The sequence below is a fragment of the Myiozetetes cayanensis genome, unplaced genomic scaffold, assembly GCF_022539395.1.
Source record: "Myiozetetes cayanensis isolate MyiCay16 unplaced genomic scaffold, myiCay2020 scf13, whole genome shotgun sequence".
In the NCBI taxonomy this organism is placed as follows: domain Eukaryota; kingdom Metazoa; phylum Chordata; class Aves; order Passeriformes; family Tyrannidae; genus Myiozetetes; species Myiozetetes cayanensis.
Window position 1 is genome coordinate 3,456,317 of NW_026086937.1, and position 12,997 is coordinate 3,469,313.

General features: G+C 41.5%; 1 protein-coding gene across 4 annotated transcripts in view; it reads right to left on the bottom strand.

Annotated features, from left to right (window-relative positions):
* Positions 1 to 3,002: 3,002 nt before the first annotated feature.
* Positions 3,003 to 12,997, bottom strand: part of NYAP2 (neuronal tyrosine-phosphorylated phosphoinositide-3-kinase adaptor 2) — a 130,425-nt gene continuing 120,430 nt past the window's right edge. For 2 of the 4 annotated variants that reach the window (XM_050308616.1, XM_050308618.1), the window contains exon 7: positions 3,003 to 7,087. In XM_050308616.1, coding sequence (XP_050164573.1) covers positions 6,860 to 7,087 — 228 coding nt within the window. In that variant the 3' untranslated portion in view covers positions 3,003 to 6,859. The remainder of the gene's footprint in view (positions 7,088 to 12,997) is intronic. The other 2 variants (XM_050308617.1, XR_007627989.1) reach the window with 2 other exon arrangements.

Below are 12,997 nucleotides of genomic sequence, written 5' to 3' on the forward strand. Positions count from 1 at the left end.
GGACACCTCAGCCTCTTTAAACTAGAAAAATAAACACACTAGCCATTCAGTTGTTGTGTTTACAAGAACAGTAAAAAAACCCTGTAGAATCTGGGAAAGAAAAGCTCTTTGGTGGGAGCTGGATTCCACTGGAGTTAATTTGAATTTCCCCAGCCAGCTGGAGCAGAGGGAAAGCTGACTTTCCACTACCCTGCACCTTGTAGAACCATTTACACTTCTCAAGTGGATGTAAAAACGCGTTACAGACACTAACAGAACCATTTAACACCCACTTCGCAGAGGTGTTAATGTCTAAACAGAGCATAAGGTCATAGAGAGCGGGGCCCAGAGTCATTCAATTAGGAGCGACTGCTGAGGAAGCGCAGGCTCCTCTGCTCCAGGGCACTGACAGCCGGGGTCTTTCCCTGCTTCCCAAACAGGAGCCTTTCTGCAGGGGCACGCTGCGATGGTTACCAAAAGCTGTTCAGGGGAGGTTACCTTTCGGTGGGTGTCACATGTGCTGGAGAGCTGTGTCCCCATGGCCTCCCTTTCACCTTGAGTGGTGATCCGAGCGGACCCAAGGTGTTCTGCCACCCCAGCCATGGGCTCTGTCCCCATGGGGCACTGCCACGCCACTGCACCCCACTGGAATGAAAGCACAGAGGGAAGTGATGGCAGACAGGATGGCCCAATATGGAGCTTGTCAGCCCAAAGCACACCTGGTGCACCTGTGTGACCTGATGAAGTGCTGGTCTGGCCAGCTGGAGAGGTGCAGCTCCCTCAGGGCAGAGCTGCAATCTGAGGGTGGAGGGCATCAGCTGCAAAGGTGGTGGGAAAGCCCCAGAGAGAGCCACGTTTGGGAAAGGGACCATGCTTGGAAGGGTAGAGTGAACCCTGCTCCCTGCAGGACACTGTGCCTGGCCCTGCTGCCTCAGGGGTACCTTTGTGCTGGAGACTGAACTTCAGCGTTTCCTGCCACATTCCCAGCCCTCTGTGAAACTTGCTGTGTATACGCTGAGAGCAACATTGATAAATGCTACCCTCTAAAATAAAATTGATGGTGGTTCCTCCTCCTGCTCTCCTCGTACGTTTTCGTGAGGGTTAGAGAGCACAGAGCCAGCTGAGAACAGGGGAGGTGGAGAACAACATTAACAGGAACAACAGATGACAGGGGAACTCTTGTACCTACAAATATATGTTCCAAAGCACATAATGAAAAAAAGGAACGAGGCAGGAAGAGAAGAGGACAAAGGAAGATGAAAATATGCCACAGGTGGTGAAAACACTGAAACCGCCACCCACCCCAGTGCCAAAAATCTCAATTAAAAGGTGACAGGTGTGTAACTTTGTTTTGAAGGGGAAAAAATGCCCCATAAGAGATGTTGGCAGGTTTAGAAAATAAATATCAAACGTGTTCAGCCTTGCCTTTGAGCAGTGTTTCTTTTCAGTTGTCTTTTGGCTTTGTAAATTTTATTTAGTTTCCTGCAGTTCCCTTGCCAGCTCTGTCAGCGCTGGCCGTAGATCTGAGAGATGTTGGCCCATCTCCCCTCTAACGACTGCTCCACTTCCCTGCCTTGCCCAGGGCAGGTTTTACTTGTTCCCAAGCAAGACAGGCCCCTCTGTGCTTTAATTGCTTCGCAGCCACTCTGGCACCAGCTGAGGTCACTCTGAGTGACTGCGGCAGAGAAACAGCAGTAACCCCAGCCAGTGGTATTGTGACGGCTTTTAAAATGCAAAAGGAGCAGAGACCCAAGATAGAGCACTGCAGGCACCTTTCCACTTTTAAATAAACTCAGAGCAAATACAAGTGTAAAACTCTACCCTTGCTTTTTATGGTCTTGTCTCCTTTTAATTTAAACCTCTTCTGTTTAAGAAACAATGGTACACAGAAAGTGTTTCTGCAGTGGCAGAGAAAGAGAACATACCTATTTTGACTAGGGAAAAAATCTGAATTTGCCCCAGATTTATGCTCCCTGCTGCATTTGGCAATCCTCCCCTTTCATTCCTTCTCTGTTCAGGTGCTTCTGTCTCCAGCAGTGGTCAGGCATGGCATGTGGACTGAGATGAGTGTTAGAAGCCAACCTAGAAAGTCTTTAGAAATGAGCTAGGACACAGAACTTCATGAACTATCCCACTGAAGAGCACAGACATCAACGCAACAAACTGACAGAATCTCTGTCTGGAAAAATCCTTGTAAAACAGTGTTCTGTTCATTTCTAGTCAGCCCTGTAGGGTTTCCATGTGAAACATGGAGCCTGGGAGAAAAGGCTGGAGTTTGCTTTAGAGGACGAGTTACTCTGAACATCCATGCCAGGGGCTGGGGAGAGGAAGAGGAGCATGAAGAGACAGCAAAGTTCTTCAGCCATTCTATGGGCCCTGGCAATGGGGTCACTGCTGAGGAGTGAGAGGCTGTGCCTCAGGGAAAACGGGAGACTCCTGGGGCAGAGAAGCACTTGGAAAGCACTTTTGAAATTACAAAATGTCTTCTTCAAAATATTAGGGGGAATGTCTTCTTAAAAAAGTTGTGGAGTTCCTCTGCAAGGGCTGGGTTTTACATCCCAATGGATGTAAATATTCTGTTTGGAAATAGGAAGATTATGCTTACTTTTAAGTAGATGTTTTAAAGCTTCATGGAGATTGTGATAGGTCCCTCTCCCATTTGTGGATATTCTTCAAATGGAGATCTTTGAAGGGGGGGTCTTTCAAGTGAGCATCTTCCATCCCAAACTGTGAAAAGTACTTAGGGAAAAATTTGTCTGCTCTTCAGAGAAATCTTATTCTAAGGATTAAGTTGAGGATGGCACTCATGGCATTAGATGCAACCAGGCATGACTTGCAAATATGAACCTATTAAAGTAATTAATTCATTTCCTCCAACAAATGGTGCGATTAAAAATGTGCCTAGGGAATGCTATAAATATACATCTATGACTTGAAACTTTCCTTCCCAAGAATCTCTGGCTAATCCCTAGTGAACAACCTGTCTCTTAACTCAAACCATCAAATGAAAATGAACAGCCAAATATTTTAAACTATTGCTTTTTATTATAATTACACTGGAGCACAAATAAATAAGCACTAAATTATTGTAAAATATTGTCAATGCACTAAAGAAAGCAGAATTGATCTTCAAACAACATCTTATTACTTCAGAAGTATCAAAGTACATTTAATTACATCTTACCTAAAAAAATCAAGTACAAAAATGAAAAGAAAATTAATATGTATTTATACCGTGTATATAGAAACGGCTAATAATATATGATTACAGTTAGCCTCTAGCTACTCCTTACTCCTACACAATCTCAGGCACATACCTGACAATTTCTAATGAAATATAAAAAAAAGCAACATGACATTCAATTTCAAGATATTGGTAAATGTATTACATCGGAATGAACACAGAATGATTTCATTTTATTTAAAAACCCTGTCATTTAAAAACATAGTGCCATTGTCCACTTAAAAATAAACAACCTAAACCAAGAAAAAAAAAAACCATACTATTTTATACCATTTGCTTTAATTTGTCAAAAGGAGCGATAAAGTAGACATACATTGGCTAATATACGTAAACACATTTTTAGTGCAAGAATAACAAGACCTGTGACTTTACTGTGCTTTCTTGAAATCACAGTGCACTTTACACAAATTGCTACACTATAATGTTTACCTTCAGGAGTTTAAAGCAAAATAAGTGCATACCAAACAATTTCATATATACAGTCTTCACAAGTGTGTGTATATATGTGATCTGTATGTATATACAGATTGCATATTTATACAGACTACAGCTTTAATGACCGTGTGTAACTAAGCACTGTCATTCACCCTGTGACACAGAAGCTGCTGAGACGAGAGGTGGTGTAGGAAATGTTTAACAGCGTTGTGATGGCAGCTCTGGGCAGTACGATGTGCCTTTTACTCGAGGGGTGGGGTGGGCCAGCAGTCCCGGGACAGGTCAGTGGCCCGTGCCCTGTCCTGGCTCTGTCCCTGACCTTCAGAAACTACTCCACCCGAGCCTCACTTCCCTTCTCTGTAAAACGGTTCTCGCCAGTGTGAGGTTTACTTCACATTTCTAAAGTGCTTTGAAGGTAAGTGCTAAGTCATATTTTACTTTGTCATGTTGTCGCACTTTGGAAACAAAAAGCCATTGTTTCCATGGGATACAATGGAGGTCTGGAAGCACATGGGCAGTTATTTAGGAAGGACAACACAAACGGTGTTGAGCAATAAAAGCAAAACAAGGAGTGGTTTGTGGCGGGCTAAGTGTACAAGCAAGTCTGCTTAGGACAAGAATGCTTCAATTCCCTGATCGTTATTCCTATTACGTATTGATATGAAAAGGACACGATATGAACAAACACTGTCAAACACGGAATTGTTCACATTAACACCTGCCTTCCCCCAAAGGGCTGGGCACTGCAGCCCACAGGTCTGGGCTGTGAAACTGCTTCAGCAGCGGGGTTTTAAAGGAATTCTCCAGGAAGAGACCAGTGTGGAGAAGGACTGTCTGGACTGACTGAATGCCATCTTCCATTTTGTCACCAGAGACCTCGTGCAGTTGGGGGAAAGGGCTGAGCTCAGTATTTCACACATGGTTATGGACAATTCTTCTCTTGCCACATTACAAGGAAGACAAAGCATAAACACTTTCTGAATAATGAACCTGTTATCTCAACAGATTTCTCATGACCAACAAGTTGTCTTCTTTCCAGCAGATTCTGGAACTTTGCGAGATCTCTGGAGTTTTCCTTCTGCCATTTTCTTTCTTTAAAAAAAAAAAAGAGAATAAGCAGAATATACAGTTGGTGTCTTTTGGACGTAACGTGTATCCAAAGATTCCTTCACAGCCTCTGGGTTTTTTTTTTTTCATGTCTTCTGTCATTTCAGCTGTGAAGGGCTCTTTAAATCCTCATTTCAATTGTGTACCCATTCCAGCCACTGTATATTCACAACACACCCATATTTAATGTATGCAGGTATATATGTATGCACACATCTATGCGTATATATAGATACATGCATATATACATATATATGTGTGTACACATATGCATATATACATATACAATAATGCTAATATACACACACACATATAAACACACACTTTATCCTTTACAGAAATCTCAGTTTGGACATCAAAATATACATTAGTTAATTAGTTATAAAATATTTAAAAACTTTATTTCAGAGGCTGAAAAGAAACTACTACTGATAAAGCATTACTCAAACTCAAACTTTAGCAATATAGATTACAAAAAACCTTCTAAAATTTGTTATTTTTGGTTCTTTTTTGATCAGCAATTACAGCAGTGGCAATGCTGTCAATATAATTTCAAAGAAAAGCCAATATAACAAGAAGTTTCAAACAACACACCTTTTCTTCTCGGCAAATATAATATTAAAATGATTGTTTTAAAGAGGGACTTTTGTGCTACCAAACTTCAGACACATAGATAGAAATTTAAATATACAAAATATATGCCATAGATCTTTTCTTTTTCCTACTCCACAGAAGTACAAGTTTCCCTTGTTCTCAACAGATCCTTTTGGAAGATATTTCATCACACGGATTTCACCCTCATAATCAGCATAAGCCATCTCTTTCTCCCATTAAAACCAGGAGGTCATAATTCTTTGGTCATGACATAATATTCTGTTAAAATGGGTGTAATATAATACAGCATAGCAAGCCAATTACAGAAGCAGCCAGGGAGAAGAAACGGCATAGCCGGGAGGACACGTTACGTGGGCCTCTGCTTCAAAACCGCGTGAAATCAAGAGGGATTTCCCCGCTGGCTTTCAAGGGGTCTGAATCCCAGCCTTTACGAACAACACAAGGAAATCTGACACGGCGTTAAGTAAGGATGTGTTGCTGGATCTAAAAACAATAAAAATGTAAACAGGTTTCTGTCGCCTTTATTTTCCTGGACCAAAGACGAATGTGGACAGGGACGGTGGCTGCAGTGGCACTGCCTTAACCTGCTGAGCGACCGGGTCTCTCTGTCACGGGCTGTACAATGCTTAGTCACAGTGAACCATGGTCTCTGCTAATCAGCTGAATGCAATGGAGGAAGAGTTTTCATTGCAGGCTTTGCTGCAGAAAATTTAGCTTCTTGGCCAGATAATTTTAGCAACCGATTCATATAAAACCAAGGGCAATTTATCTGATTAACGTCATGGGGAAAACAGATGCAGAGCAATTAATGTTTTAACTGCAACTTGGGCATTCACATTAAGCACTTCGGTTTTCAGTGCTTGCAGTTTCACTGTTTCCCAACAGAACTCTCTCCTTTGTCCATCCTCCCCCAACCCCTCCCCCTAAAGCTAAGGACATCTAACAAGTACAACTCTATAGTTATCTTCTACAGCCCTAGCACCATGTTGCTTTGTACATTGTACTCTTCAACGAAACGTACAACCACATGCTTTTGTACAGAGGCCACATCTAGGCAGGTCAGAGAAATAAAATGATGGCGGCAGGGGTGAACGGTAGAAGAAAACATAGAAAATAGGTAATAAAACAGTATAACAGTAACATTATATAGTAAAATTCTTCATAAATTTTTGAATTCTTATATATATATATATTTAAACAGTGTATTAGCTTGGGTGTTTTCAATATATTGGCGAAATATTTACATTTTGATATCTTCTGGATCCAAAAAAATCCTGGATAAATACGTATGCCTTAATCCAGTCAGAAATGTAAATCTCTCTCTTGATTGACAGGTGAGCACTGCATCGGTGTGGGGTTTTTTTCCTAGGAAGTTCACCACCTGCAGATAAGTCTTAGGTTAGAGCCTTTGCCTTATTAAGAAAGCAGGCTACCTGTGCTCGGCGCAACACAGTGGAGAAGGAATCCTCCACAGGCCTGTCAAATTGCAGTGTCCCAGAACACAGTTTGTTGTTTCGAGTAAGGAGGAGGGCTGTATTTCTTGGTCCCGGTATTCTTTTTCCAACTTGGCAAAATAGGCATGCTGTCCTGTTTGCAGAGTCCTTTCTCTGATTTCTGTCGAGCTTTTATTTCTTTGCAGAGGCAACGCTTTTTTTCGATCATATCCAGCATCGTGTGGTCCCCTTGCAACCACTGCATACACGTGACCTATTGGAGGGGGGTAGAGGGAGAAAGAAAAGAAGGAAAAAAAAAAAAAAAGAGGAAAAAAGCATACCAATAACTATTTTGGTCATAGATTAAATATGTTGTTTCTTTGCAAGGTCAGCTTACTCCTTTTTGAAACTGGAATTTGTTTGATGAATAAAAAAATCTTGATGCCAACAACAGAATCAAAGCTAGTCTTTACTTTTAACTACTTTGTTAAGAAAAATGGGTAATAAAAGGTCCCGTTTTAACTTCTCCAGACACTGAAAGCTAATAAAGATAAATGTTTATGGCTAACTAGCACTGGTTGGATTTTAAGTGATGGAATAGATCTTAAAAAGGAACATGGGTCTTAACAACATCCTTAAGTTGTGGAAATAAAAAATTCTATACGCTGAAACCCATGTTTTATATTGCTTTCCAAATCCAATCTGTCACATTAAAAGCAGGGTGTTAACACTTCTGAGTATCAAGCTAAATATAACTCTGTTTAATTTTGTTAAAATGATTTAATGAACTCCATGCAAATTATATGGATTAACCTATCCTACTCTGTGACATTCCATTAACACCAAGGCACTAAGAGTTTAGAAACTCCATGTTTTCATGCATGTAGAATGTTTGAAAATGTGATCTTGATCAAAGAATTGAGGTTAGCATATGTTTAGCTGTAAGTACATGTCACAGCCCCTCTGAAACCAAGAATGTGGCTTCATTGGAGTTCAGCGGGTTGTTCACGGCTGAAAATGCGCCTGCCTTCAAAGGCTTTTGATTAGAACTGAAATCCTTATTAGTAAACTATCCTGAAAGGGCTCATTGGTTTTTGATATCACACTGTATACCTGCAAATCAGAAAACTTCCTCTCACCATTTACTTTGCAAATTTAAAGGGATGTCTTGAGTCTCCCGACATGCATTGCCCACCCTGGTCATGAATTAAGGATTTGTAAGTGTAAGCACATCATACCTTCACAGGGGCTGTGCAAGTACATCCCTGCTCTTGTCGTGAACATTTTGGCAGCGTTTTATGATTCATGAAGGAAATATATCCTTATTATTAAAGGTATTTGGGTCCCTTTAATTGTGCACAGGTCTTTAGATCACAAGTCTTAGAAGGCCAAGAGTAGGCATTCACCGTGTTCCTGGAACTGGGGACTGGTTTGCTAAGAAGCCACTATAGAAACTTCTATTGCTCTGAGTGGTTCTTGTGGTCAGCTTGAAGCATATCCAGCATATATTGATAAATAGATAAAGAAAATGTTCTGATTCATACCAGGAAACAATGCAAAAGAAAGAAATGTGAGCAAGCCTACCAGAAAAAGTAATAATAAATTACATACTCAAAGAGAAAAATAAATAGAATACAGTAATGTGTGCATTTTTTGGTTAAAAAAAATAAGGAACAAAACAGGATAAAATAATTTTAGATAGAATTCCCTTTCTTTATACCGTAACAAAACCAAGCTTACCTTATACACCAGGTAGTACTCTGAGTAGAATAAGTTTAAACCACAGTACGAATCTTGATATTGAATATTCTTATGAATTTTGAATTACACAGGTAACTTATCTGCAACATGTCCTCCTGAGCGGCCGAGCCATTCTTCTGGAAGTCTGCTAGGCCTGCATTTTAAATTGAATACTTATCTTTCGTTTCAGGAGTGATCTAATGTTTACTGTGGTGCAGGCAGGTGTGAGGCACATCATCTGCCATGGCCATGGGACTTTGTCTCTTTGAGTGCTCAGGCTTGGTCCAAACCTCAGTGACTGAACCAGAGATTCTCCCCTCCCCACCCTGGGCTCAGCTCCACAGATGTGTGGACGAGGCTCTACCTGACACAGATTTCCTGCCCCTCTGCTCGTCAGCGATGGGTCGGTACTTACGCAGCAGCGTCTTCAGTCTGGCTGGGTCCTCCTACGCCGGGAAGGACAGGGACACAGTCTGCACACAATTCATTACCCAAAATATTCACCAGCACACCAGCTTCTGTGCTGGACTTGACGACAACAGCGCTTGAGTACGGGTTTCCTCTTCTAGGCATCGGGACACGCCTTCTCTTTTACAGCCCATCAGGCAAGCAAAGAGAGCACGTGCCAATCCCTTCTGGAACGCTGTGTGTCCCAGTCACCACGCACCACACGCAGCACACACACCATGAGGGTGCTGCATCCACATCGCCCCCACACTCACCACTGCACCACACGCAGTGCGCTGCCAGCGCCGTGTCTTTTGGTAGCCGACCTCCTTCGCGGGATTCAAGGGGACTGAAGCAGCATTCTGACATGCTAACTTCTAAAATACCAGTTGCAACACTTCCCAAAGACAGAAATGGTGTTGTAGAATGTATCAGTTACATGGTCACTCTGACACCCCATGCAAAACAGCCCCTAAAATAAACCCAAGGATAGGTAGCTTCAAAATCCTCTTTTATACTGGCCACTGTATTTTGTTAGAGTTAGTGAATCAAATGTTATGAAGAATTTGAGTTTTTCCACACAGATTTTCAAGTCCACTTGTGATTTTTTTAATGCTATTTTTGTTCAATGGCTAAGTCCTTCACACTAACATTTTCTTAGGTGTACTGTCCACATGGCACAGTCCTCTCCTGTACTTGCATTCAGGTAATTGTGTGTGCAGGAAAAATGTGCAGAGCTGGTACATGCAAAGTCATTTGCTAAAATAGACCAAGTGAACACATATAATGTGCAAAGGCTTGGGGAAAAAAATAGCTTAAATGTGAGAACAAATATGAAAGGGTTTAACTGATAGTTTTGCCAAGCTCTAGTGTTTAAGTGCAGCAAAATCAAAATGTTTGGAACAAGGGTGCATGGCCTCCTGAAGCTGCAGAATAGACCTAAGAGGAAATCCCCAGTTTGTAGATCGAGCTACAGATATGAAAATAGCCATGCTGATGATACAAAGTCCCAGGGGGTTAACTAAATTTTCAGGGTGTCCTAGACAAACAACAGGCACTGAGGCTCACAAGCCAGGACTCAACCCAGCTGATTAATCACAGCAAACCCCCTTGATGACGCCAGTAGGACTACCAAGGTGTTTAAAGCTAATGTGTTTAACACTGCAGACTTCAGCCTAATCCTTCCTGTGACTAAATTGATGGCACTCACACTTAGTTACAGCACTAATTTTTTTCACATCCTCAGCCTGCTCCTCTGGTCATGCACCATGTTGTTAATACCCCTGCTAAATCATAACAAGGAATTTGTTCAGTGAGAGGCACAAAAAAGTAATGATGTTACCAGATAATTTATGGAAAAAAGTTGAGCATTCAAAACACTTCACAGCTATACAGCTCTCCTGGGAAAGATCCCATAGTTCTTGAGGAATGGTACACACACTGCAGCATGTCAGAGTTTGGCTGAAGATACAGATGTAGGCAGACAGGCAAAAAACGCATCAACACTGGAGGTAACAGCCAACAAGACAGCACAGGAGAGACAAAGTTGGTTTTGACCAAAGAATCTTGGCCCAAAGCCTGTTCTTATTGAAGAGAAAAGAAGGAGCCAGCAGCTAATGTTAGAACTGTAAGGAGGGACCTTCTGGAGACTCCAGGATGTGTATTAGGTACTACGTCACATAATACCCTCTGGATTACAGAATTTTCTGATTGCACATCAATTTTTGTTTTGAAGGAATTTTTGCTCATTAGATTAGCCAGGGTCTAAGAAACTTTTTTTCTTACTTTTATTTTGAAACAAACAGAGAAAGAAAGTGAAGGAAAAGCCCAGAAGTTTGGACATTCACCATGGAGGGGTTGGAAGTAGGCTCAAATCCTCGATCCTAAGAAGGAAAAAGCTATGTGATAACCTGATGTGTAGGAAGCACACAGGAACATAGAGTAGTTGGATAAATTCTCTCACCTGAATGTGACTGAGTGCAAGACTAAGTGCAGTCTCCAGTTTTTCTTTAAAAATCTTAAAAGCAAATGCTTATGCCAAACTTGAACGCCAATGACAAAAAGTAGTAAACTTCTTCCACTGTACAAAGCTGAATTCTTCTATTCTGTGTTAATCACCTGCTTTGTTGAAGGCTTTAGGAGAAATCAGTCTATGTTGCCACCTTAGTTTTACTACTTGCCTTCAGTTTTCCAATGCTTTTATTGCAAAAACATTGGAAGTAAATTTCATTAAGATCTGTTATGTACTCTTGGGTTCTATGTTGGCACAGTACCATGGAACAAGAAGTAATATTATAAACCCATCTTCAGCTAAGAAAAAACAACACCTTTACAGATCCTCAAAAAAATGTAGTATCTTTTGCCTAAGAAAATCTTTCAGAGTATAAAAAGATCACTTCTGGTGAGTGTTTTAATGCTTTATGAAGGTCAGAGAAATAAACTCGACAAAGTGGTTCCCTTCTCTGCAAAGTGAAAATGATATTTTTGTGTTTAGATGACTTCATTAGCAGTGGGTCTGACTTCATATCTCATACGATTGAAATTTTGCATTATTTCAGAAAAATAATTAGCAGTCCTGTTGGTTTACAAATGCATGTATTGCTTAAATTAGATTGCCCTGAGCTAGACCACAAAACTGTCTTGGAGCAGAGGTTTCACGGGCAGAACATGTCCAGTTCATTTGCTTTTAGAGGTCAAGACTTGGAGCCAGGGGTCAGTACACGCTGCAGCTCCCTGCTACATCAAAATGTACTGAGAAAAGCACATAATCCCAGGGAAAAATCAGAACAGGCTTTGGGGAACAGACAATGACTCACGCTGCCAGGAACTCCCTTGTGTCAGAGCAGACTGTTTCTGTTTTCTGTTGCCCTGGCATGGACTCTGCCCTGGCCCTGGGCACCCCCACCACTGACCGCAGAGCGATGCTGGCACAGCTCCAGCCCGCCCTGTGCACCAGCAGACCCACAAAAGGGCTCAGAATGTGGGTGCTTGTAGGCAAGAAGGTGAAATGTAAATGAAAATAGTTCTTAACTGAGCAGGATAGTTTGGTTCGGCAGAGAGAGAGTCATATTTACAGACGGAAAAAGACAGAGGAAAATATTATCTAATAATACAATTAAGCAGCCACTGATGGACACAGCTTTTCGTAGCAGTTAGCTGTGGTCACCAGGTGTAGGAAGCATCTTGTATCTTTTTGTGGGTGACTATTCACAATATGAGATCAGAGTTTCTGGCCCTTCAGGGACTGGACTATCACTATAGGGAGCACCAGGCAAAGTGGATTGGTACAGTGAGCAAGCAGGTCTGTGTAAATTCCTGAACACAAGGATGCTACTGAAAAAAATATGGTGATACCTTTAAGTTGTATATAAACCAAATAACTCCATGTAGCATAGCCTCTCCAAATGAAAAACATGAGGGCTGTGAAAAGAAAAATCAGTGAGCAGGACTGAAAATACAGAGTGGGCACCAGAGCCTGAGCACCAGGCCCGGGACCCCCTTTCTTAGCTGTGAAAAATTTTACTTGCTTATGTGTGACATAAATAGCCACATAAATACGTGAATAGATAATGTTCTCTCCTAGTAAAAACATGGTATGTGCTACATAAGTCCCACTCACATCCTCTTGTCTCAAACCAAGCCCCATGCAACTTTAGCCCTGTAAACCAGGCAGGCAGGAGACAAAAGAAGAGCAAGTGATGGGAGCAATTCTGCTCCTCCAAATCAAGCCACCAGCATGAACAGTAGGGAGGATAAAGTCATGCTAATTCCCAGTGCTAAGAGGTGTTTCAGGAAACCTGTCATTGAAAGGCGCACTGTAATTTTTCACACAGGTACCTGTGGAAACATGTGCTGCTAAAAATGCTATGTGGCAGAAGAAATATTGAAATATTGTATGCATCCCTAATACTAGTCACTAAGTTAGAAAATGTTGTCAATTTTCACTCATTTTGGGAAAATTTTTTTATCATTTGAAGTGGCCACGTGATATTTCATG